General features: G+C 38.1%; 1 protein-coding gene across 1 annotated transcript; it reads left to right on the top strand.

Moving 5' to 3' along the window:
- Positions 1–601: 601 nt before the first annotated feature.
- On the top strand, positions 602–5,999 carry LOC104544800 (mesoderm induction early response protein 3-like; the record flags this gene model as incomplete). Its single annotated transcript, XM_010189767.1, has 5 exons — positions 602–722; positions 2,760–2,845; positions 3,046–3,118; positions 5,288–5,439; positions 5,918–5,999. Coding segments are annotated over 5 exons (514 nt in total), but the record flags the coding sequence as incomplete, so codon positions are not given.
- Between the last annotated feature and the right edge of the window lie 3,524 nt (positions 6,000–9,523).

Genomic DNA, 9,523 nt, shown 5'->3' with positions numbered 1-9,523 from the left:
CGTCTGTAACAGAGGGTTTCAAATATGCCTGCTAGTGGAGAAAGTGTGCTTTTTCTTTCTTAATATCTTTTTTTAACCTACAGAAATACCATTTTTTGTGTTTTGAGAAGATAACAGGTTGCCTATTATTTGTAACTGTCCTCTCAGCAGAAGTCTACAAAAGTGCTTGGCTGTTTTTTGTTTTGTTTTGTTTTCCTAGAGTTTAATGGGTAACAGCCTTTTAAATGTTTGGTATATCTGTGGTGCAAAGAATGACAGAATTCTGATTATTTGAGGCAATTTCTACTGTCATTTTTCATGGAAAGCAGTTGGAGAAACGTCTGAGATTGATGCTTGCAGAAGCTCTTGTGCATTTATTTTAATAAAAGACAAAGGGGAGATAGACCCCTGTATTCAACTCTGAAATGAATGGTTGTATTTGTTCTTAGATTTAGGAGGAACAAACTACCTTTTTAGTTAAGGGAATATGGTCTGTTAAGTTTACTTACGGTAAAATAATTAATTTTAATTAATGAGACTTACAGTTTGATGAATCTAAATGCTCACCAGTCTATACTTCATAGTCAGTCTGAAGTTTTATTGTTTTATTTTAATGATACAGGAGGAAATAGCTAAAGACCTCTTGTCAGGTGATGATGAAGAAACACAGTCCTCTGCTGATGACTTGACACCATCGGTTACTTCACATGAGGCTACTGACTTCTTTCCTCGGCCATTAAGATGTAGGGAACCTGATTTTAATTTCTCTACAAATAGACACAATTTCATAATTGATGTGGTATCAAGGAACACCCTTCATGATTTTCAGTGTGTTACTGAATTATATGAATATGTAACCAATTCTTTTAAATTAGTGTTTCTCTTAAAAAAATTTTGGTGCTGCTTTTAAGCCGGTGACTCCTCTATGTAGCCTGTGGATGTGAACTGGGACGCAGTTTCTTTGAGGTTATTTCCCTTCACACATTCAACACATTTCCATAGGACTTCATGGGGTGAGCCAAAGTTTTCTATGAGGTGGGGCCTATGAACCCATGACTACCAAAATTTCACTATCCATGGAGCTATTATGGGACAGATCTGAGAACCAGTGGTTCAGTTATCTAACCTGGACAAGATATATTCCTTATGGCCTGTTACAGCTTGTTTGTTCACTGCTGTACTAGAGTTAGACCAATGTGGAGGATTTTTATCACAGTTTTAATTTGGCAGCTATCTTTAAGTTATTTCTAGGGCATTTCATCCCTCTAGAGAAGGGGAATGAGAAAGGCGGTGTGCTGCCTCAGTCGTCAGGAATTGTAGCCCCTTGCATGCTGCTGATTGTGATGAATACAAGACATTTGTATTGAAAGAAAAATATAAAAAACCTTTAAAAATATTATGTCCTTTCTTCAGTTAAGCAAGCACCTAGCACTTTAGCATTGCTTGTGAACTGTTAATGAATGTGACACTGAAAGTGTGGTAGTGTTATAGAAAACGTGATTAGTCCCTGATCTTACTGAGGATTAAGAAACAGTCATCTTTGTTTTCAGCTATCACAGTTTTCTATCAGAATGTTACTTTCTCTATTAGAACTTTTGGCTGGACATTTTAAAATCGAGGATCCACCATTTCAGGGAGGGAGGTGACAGTTCTCTCTGCTGTTGGCAGTTTCGTCTTTTTTTTCTGATCTCTCCATTTCTCAGACTAAGATAACACTAAATTTTAAGATAAACATGTCTGATATACAATATAGGCTATTTTATTAAATTTGCATTAATTGGAAAAAATAATTGCCTGGGATTATCCAGGCATACTGTTATTTCATGCATTCATGGTAGCTTCTTGCTACTTCTAACAACAAAAGAGATAGACTGGTGATTGTAGTCATGATTACAGAAGCAGAGCCTCAGTCCACAGAGTCTTGGATATTGTCTCTAATGTTGACAATTCTGTTTAGTTGTGATGCAGCTAAATGTGCAACCCTAGTTATATGCATGTTGTTTCTGAAGTTTGAGAATACAGAATAGCTTTAATTGTGTCAGAACGGTAGATTCCATTCTGCTGGGGATTATACAGCTATAAAAAGAGAATTACTTCAAACCCAGACACAGTATTCCAGATTCTAAAATACAAGTTCTTCTATGGAGTTCTGTATTTGAGTTCCTTGAAATGCACTGCTGTATTCCTTTGTAAGGAAAAAAAATTACTAAAGAGGAATAATAAGCAGTCTTTGCTGTCTTTTGCTTGTTCCATTTTGTGTATCTCTCCTGTATCTTTACTGCATGCTGAGGCAGCTTTGTCCAAAGGAATGCGTTGAACACCCATTAAAACTTCTGATGAAAGACTTTAGTGGGTAACAAAGACATGCCTTCAACTTTACTTTCTTTGTGATTCACCTGAGACTGAGTCCCAGCCCTGGAAGTTTTCCGTTTTTCCTTATGCCTTTTGTGTAAGGTATAATGTTTATTGGAGAGAGCTGATGAAGAAAAGTGATCTAATTTCCTTTTGACTGTTAGAAATACAGTAGATTGCCTCAGTTACAGTGGTAATAAATGTTTCAGTTCTACAGTACCCAAGTACCAATGCCTTCTGCCCTCATGTTTGTTTGATAGAAATGTAGTTTTAACAAACTTTTGATAGAAATGTAGATCAACAGACTCATGATAAGTGTCTCCCAGAATAAAAACAGGTGCTCCTTTCAAAAGTAAAGGGTATCTTGTAGCTCTGTGTTTGAACTGAAAATTCTTCCTAGCTAAAAACAAACTTCTTTGTGTCTGAAGCAAACACTACATGTGATGGAGACAAAGAATCAGATGGTGAAGATGTAGAGGCAGACAACGGTAATTCGTCTGAAGATCTGAGAAAGGTAATAGATATACCTTAAAAAAAAGTTTATAAATAATCTTTACTGTTAAGAAAATGCATTAAAATTAATAGCATGTATCTAAAATAGTACCCTAATTTTGGAATTCTCTGCCAAATGCCAGGTTAATGGCATTTTTAATGCCTCCATATACAAAATATTAAGTTGATACCTTTCTGTTTTCATTTTTGTTACATCTTCAGGAAATAATGGTGGGTTCACAGTACCAGGCTGAAATTCCACCTTACCTTGGCAAATACAGTGATGATGAAAAGGGTAAGTTCTGACTGTTTTACTTTTTATTTTATGTTTATACATAGCAGTTGATGGGAAAATGTTATTTAAGTTGGTAAGGTAAATGCAATGGCTTAAGGTCTCAGAGATCATAAAAAACCCAAACAACCAAACAAAGAACCCCAAGCCTAGAAAACTGAAGTAACACAACCATATAATTATATTTCAGAAATGTGATTCTTCAACTTTGAGGAGGCATTCTCAGTAAAACATTGAAGGCTGGATTACAGTGTTAATTCTGAATTATCTAGTAATATTGAGAGCCAACAGAGTGTGGGTCAAGCAGTATCATAACTGGGCTATGAGCATGTAACTTAGTTTACATTGAAGACCTTCAAAACAGTATTTTTCTTTGCTTGTCTTCTGGCAAGCACAAGTGTGGGTTACAAAATGAATATAGAAAACAAAGCAATAAACTATTTTAAATTTCCATCGTTTGGGCAGAAGATGTAGGTCCTGACATGCTATCTTCTAAAAAATACGATGTTTTAAGTAGGATGTTATTCCAGTGTAAATTTCAGTTAAAAACTGCAATTGTCCTAGAGTAGAAAAAAAGAACTCATTAAATTGAGTCTTATTTGGTATCTTTTAGAAACCTTCACTATGAGAAAAGAATAGCACATGTAGCTATTCAAAACGCAAATAAGGGGAGAAATTTGCTTATGGCTGGAACAGCAGTGTAGTTAAGAAACAGTTTGGAGGCTATGTTAATAAATAAAGGTCATTCTGGTTTTTTTTGTAAATTTCAGTATTCTGCAAGTTATTTGTGTTAGAACTGTAACATTTCACGGGAATATTACTCTAGTGAAGTAAATTAAGTCTTCGCTGTAACCAACTGCTTTTTTGAAGAATGATCCTTTGCAGTAGAGAAGAATGTTTGGTATGGATGGAGCTGGAAGCATTAGCAAGTGAATATCTGTTGTGTTGCTTGAAAGACCTAGGGATGTCACCTATTTTCTAAGATTCAAGCAAGATGCTTATGGATTGTAAGAAATGGAGGAGTAAGAACTGGGTTTATCTGTATAGTCCTTTTACTATTTACACATCTTGACTTCTCTTCAGCCAAGAACTAGAGAAGGGCCAATAACCCGTGAATGACCAGAAAGGGGTTAATCTGACAACTTTCTCTGGTGCTAGAGAGAACCAGTGAGAGTCTTGTCTGCTGGCACGGCCAAGAGCAAAATGATAGCACACAGGTCAGAGAGCTCAAGGAGCGCCTCTTGAAGTTATCAGCCATGGACTCCAGCAAGAAGTGCTGCTGTGGCTTGGCTGATAAAGGAGGTCGAAGCTGAGCATCAGCACTGCTCACAGAGGTTGGACCTGGCTGCAGGAGTGGAGGATTCTGTGAAGGCCTCTTCTGTACGTCCTGAAGAGCTTGTGATGGCAAATGAGGGCTTCTCTTCCTGCTGTGTAATCCCAGCCACAAGAATCGTGCTAGAGGCAGTTCTCCGCTATAAACCTTACACTCTTATTTCTAGTGTATTGTTTTTCAAATAAGCTGCTTAAGAGGAGCATACATGATTTCAGTGTACTGTGAAGGAAGATTATACATCCCAGTTGCTTGTGGAATATGCAACATAAAATTACTTAACAGCATTCAGTTGTTAGTGAGTGAAAGAAACAAATTACCACATCGAGATCTAGATTTCTATTCTGTTAAGTAATTTTTGGCACATTTTAGTTGAAAATGAGCGATTAACCACCTCCTCTTTTTTACATTTAATATTTGAAATATTACAGTAATACCCTACACTCTCTTACTGTAAACTATAGTTTATTTTTTTTAATGGCTGAGTAAAACTATGAATAGTTTTGTTGGTTTGTTTATATGAAGATGACAAATACATACGCATAATTTGACTTGAATCATCTACCTGTCAATAAGCAGCTCTTCTGTAAAGACTCTACGTCTCAAGAGTTGAGTCCCTTATCTCATTCTCATGGACCCTGAATCTTTTTGCCATGTCACACTGCAGAGTGTGTCTCTTGACTGAGACTTTTGGGGAAAAAGTGACCTGCAATTTAGGAGTGTCGTGATGGTGCTTGATTTGATTACTTCTGTGTTTCTTTTCTTTGTCTTTGTGAAGTAGCTTTTAATGTTACAACCTTAAAAATGTCACACCTGGTGTTAATGCATTTCTATTTTAACAGTCTACGAAAATGAAGACCATTTACTTTGGAAACCTGATGTGATCTCAGAAAGTAAAGTTAAAGAATACCTTTTTGAAACCTTCTTAAGAACAGGAAATGAAAAAATGATTGGCAGAATTCCTGAAGGACTACAAACACGGGACAATGAACAAGTATGTTTTATATCCTGTTCCATTTGTGACACATTGATTTGTAATTAACATGTGTTCTCTTTCTCTTCTCATGTTTCTCTCTTTCTTTTATTATAAAGGCAGCAATACTCAAGTTTCTTTTATTTAATTAAATTGTTATTCTTTTCAGTCTTATTTTGAATTTTAAGCACATGCTTAAAATTGAAAGTATTTGATTCTTGGCAGTGTTGTGATCTGTGATGTTTCCAATTACCATGCTGTTGACAAATCCAGCTTTCTAAATAATTACATATAATGTTTTACATTTTCCTAATTAAATCTTCCCTCATCTTTTGGATATGGTTTTGCTTTTTGGTTGCTCTTTTAAAATTTTCATAATGTCTGAAGATAAATCCTCCTTTTTTACATTAGATATGCTCACTGAAAGGTTATTTTTAGTTGTCTAGATTGAATATTTGCAAACTTTTGAGTCTTTCTAAAGACTTTTTATGTTTTATAGGCACTGTATGAACTTCTCGAGAGTAGCCATAACATTAAAGAAGCAATTGAGAGATACTGCTCAAATGGAAAGGCATCTCAGGGTAAGACAGAGTACCCGCTTTTTCAGAAATGTGTGTTTCAAAAAACAGAGACTAAAAAAAAGTTGTGTAAAAAAAAAAAAAAAAACCCTTAAGAATCGGGATTGATGAGCACATCCCTTTCCATGATGTCTTTAGCCTAGATTAGGTATAATATGTCTGTTCAGCAGTTGGAAATTACTGCTAGAGAAGTCTAAGGCTGCAGGATCAGCTTTTTACCTTCTTTCCTCCTGTTGTAAGAGCGGCACAGACTGAGGATAGGGGTAAGGAGAGCAGTGATTTTTCTCCCATAACGCAGTTCTCACCCACAGTCCAGTGTCTTTGAGATTGTGATACAATCTGATGACATTTATACCAGAATCAGCAGAACATAGCTGGCCATATAAATTAAGCCCCACTCTTTTCCTCATTGTGCTAATGTTATGCCAAGCATAAACTGGTTCTACTGTATAGTTCTATAGGTGTTTGGTAGAGCATGGAGAGCTTTGCTTGAGTTTACAGTGGAAAACGAGCTTCAGTCTTGTTTGTCTCTAAATTTATTACTCCCTTGAATGAAAATCAGAGATTATCATTTAAGGCTAAGTGTCTAAGATAGAGCTGAAGGGGACAGTAGGGACTATCAGAGCAGTGCTTCAGAAAGCCTATGCACAAGAAGAGATTATGTAGACATAAGCAATAAGGAAGTGTCAGTTGCAGGGTTGTATCCTAAAGCCCTCCCCTCTCTAGGATATAGATTCCTGTTTTGGGATTGAAAAATACCTCTACATTTGTGGTTCAGAGCCCATAATTCTGTCCTAAGGACTAGTACTCTCCCACTCCACCCCAAGTGAGATGAGACTTACTATACCCTCATTAAAAATGGTAAAGAATGGTAATGGTGTCAGTGCCTGTCTCCTAAAGTAACCATTATGCTATTATCTACTCTGCCCACTGAAGTTCATTGCTGTTCTAAAGACGAGAATTAGAAATAGACCACTCTCAAGATAATTTCTTAACAGTGAGAATTTGTAGGAAGATATTTTCTTCTCTTTGAAGTTTGAGAACTCTTTAGTAAGGAGTGCAAAATTAATGGAGTGAAGAAGAAAGAAAATGGCCTTGCAATGGAATGATTATCACCTTCATGAGAGCACCATCGGGAAAAGCATTGTGGGTTCTGGGGAGCCTGTCTTACTGTCAGGTCTGTCTGCTGTCTGTGTCAGCTTGGGATTGCCCTACTGGTGTCAGTTCTTCCACCCTGTGACTCAATGATGATTTACAATGCCATGCATCAAGTCTGCCCAGATTGGGATGGGTCGAAGGCAGGGCTGACTATCCTGATCCTCTTGAGCGTTATGCTCTATATTTTGTCTTTTTTCATCCCCTTTGCAATGAGGTAAAATTTTAAAACAGCTGGGCCTCCTGTTATTAGTGATTTCATGGTTTTGAGGCAGAGATAGGGTAATCACCATGCACACCTGTGTTGTTCATAGCCTGAAGGCAGGCTTCTTTTGTAACGGCAGTAAAAAGTTCACTTAATCTTGCTGGTATAGCAGTGGGTTCCCCTCTATCTTGAGGGTCTATGCCTCCTGCCCAGTATGCTGGTTGGCAGGTAATGGAAGGGACTGGTCCCTTGTTCAAAGTCACTCCTGGTCCCTGAAAGCCATCATATTATTCTTGCATAATATGATCTCACACAGAACCACAGAACGTTAGGGATTGGAAGGGACCTCAAAAGATCATCTAGTCCAATCCCCCTGCCGGAGCAGGAACACCTAGATGAGGTTGCACAGGAAGGCGTCCAGGCGGGTTTTGAATGTCTCCAGAGAAGGAGACTCGACAACCTCTCTGGGCAGCCTGGTCCAGTGCTCTGTCACCCTCACTGAGAAGAAGTTTCTTCTCAAATTTAAGTGGAACCTCCTGTGTTCCAGCTTGTGTTCATTACCCCTTGTCCTATCATTGTTTGTCACCGAGAAGAGCCTGGCTCCATCCTTGTGACACTCACCCTTTAAATATTTATAAACATGAATGAGGTCTCCCCTCCAGTTAAGCTTGCTTTGTTCAGCCTCATCTTCCAACATTCTCATTTCTTATTTTTCACATTCATTACACTGATAAGCAGCTGCTAAATACCTCTTATATACGATTATATTTCTAATATATATATTGCTCAATACCTCTTGTGTACATCTTGTGTCTTATTAATACCTTCTCTTTACCATCTTTCAGCTTTTCTCTCCCAAGGTTCAACTGTTCTTTTATCTTACTTCATTTATACTGCTTTTCACACCATCATCTGAAAATTTCAGTGAAGGGTTAACTCTGCCTCTTTAAGTGTTCAGTGATTGAGTCAGCCATCCTGCCTACTACACTAATTTTTGTCACAGGTGAATTGTTAAGAAAAGTCATTGTTATGGGATTAACTAAATGGTTTTATATTAAATGATCAAATTATAATTAATTGATCATTGGTAGCGAACAGTGATTTAACAATTATTTTAACAATAATCGGTAATTAGGTGGCAAACACTCTACTAGTTACTACACTTTTAATAATTAAGCTATAGCTTGATATATATTTGTGTCACTAGCATACAATATATTTTTAGGCTTAATGTAAAATGTCACTTACCGTGTTACAGTCATCAGGTGCTGGGTAAGGATTGTCTCAACACTGAAGGGTAACCTTGAGAGGTCTCCCTTACCTGCTTAAGGGGAGATGACCTCTGTGCAGTCTGCTGCTGTACAGGAGAGCTCAGTGGGCTTGGAAGAGCTATCAGTATTCATAGCATAAAGTGACTGACTTGTAGTTAAACCTCACCGTGGTGTGTGTGCAGGTGTAGCAGTTTTAGTTTTGTCTAGTACCATCTCAGGCTGGCACTGTTAGCTCCTGATAGCTGGTTGACAGTTGACGGAACATGAGCCAGCAGTGTGCCTGGGTGGCCAAGAAGGCCAACAGCATTCTGGCCTGCATCAGGAATAGTCTGGCCAGCAGAACTAGGAAAGTGATCATTCCCCTCTACCTGGCACTGGTGAAGCCACACCTTGACTACTGTGTTCAGTTTTGGGCACCTCACTACAAGAAGGACATTGAGGCACTGGAGTGTGTCCAGAGAAGGGCAATGAATCTGGTGAAGAGTCTGGAGAACAAGTGTTATGGGAAGCAGCTGAGAGAACTGGGGTTGTGGTTGTATAGCCTGGAGAAGACAAGGCTGAGGGGAGACCTTAGCATTCTCTACAACTACCTGAAAGAAGGGGTAGTGAGGTAGGTGTTGGTCTCTTCTCCCAAGTTACAGGTGATAGGACAAGAGGAAATGGCCTCACATTGGGCCAGGGGAGGTTTAGATTGGATATTAGGAAAAATTTCTTTACTGAAAGTGGTCAAGCATTGGAACAGGCTGCCCAGGGAAGTGGTGGAGTCCCCATCACTGGAGGTGTTAAAAAAACGTGTAGATATAGCACTTCGGAACATGTTGTAGTGGGATGATGGTGTTGGGTTGGTGATCTTAAGGGTCTTTTCCAGCCTTTCACAGAATCACAGAATCACAGAA

The sequence above is a fragment of the Mesitornis unicolor genome, unplaced genomic scaffold, assembly GCF_000695765.1.
Source record: "Mesitornis unicolor isolate BGI_N332 unplaced genomic scaffold, ASM69576v1 scaffold38268, whole genome shotgun sequence".
In the NCBI taxonomy this organism is placed as follows: Eukaryota; Metazoa; Chordata; class Aves; order Mesitornithiformes; family Mesitornithidae; genus Mesitornis; species Mesitornis unicolor.
Note: the sequence above shows the minus strand (reverse complement) of the source record. Positions and strands in the feature narration are given on the sequence as shown.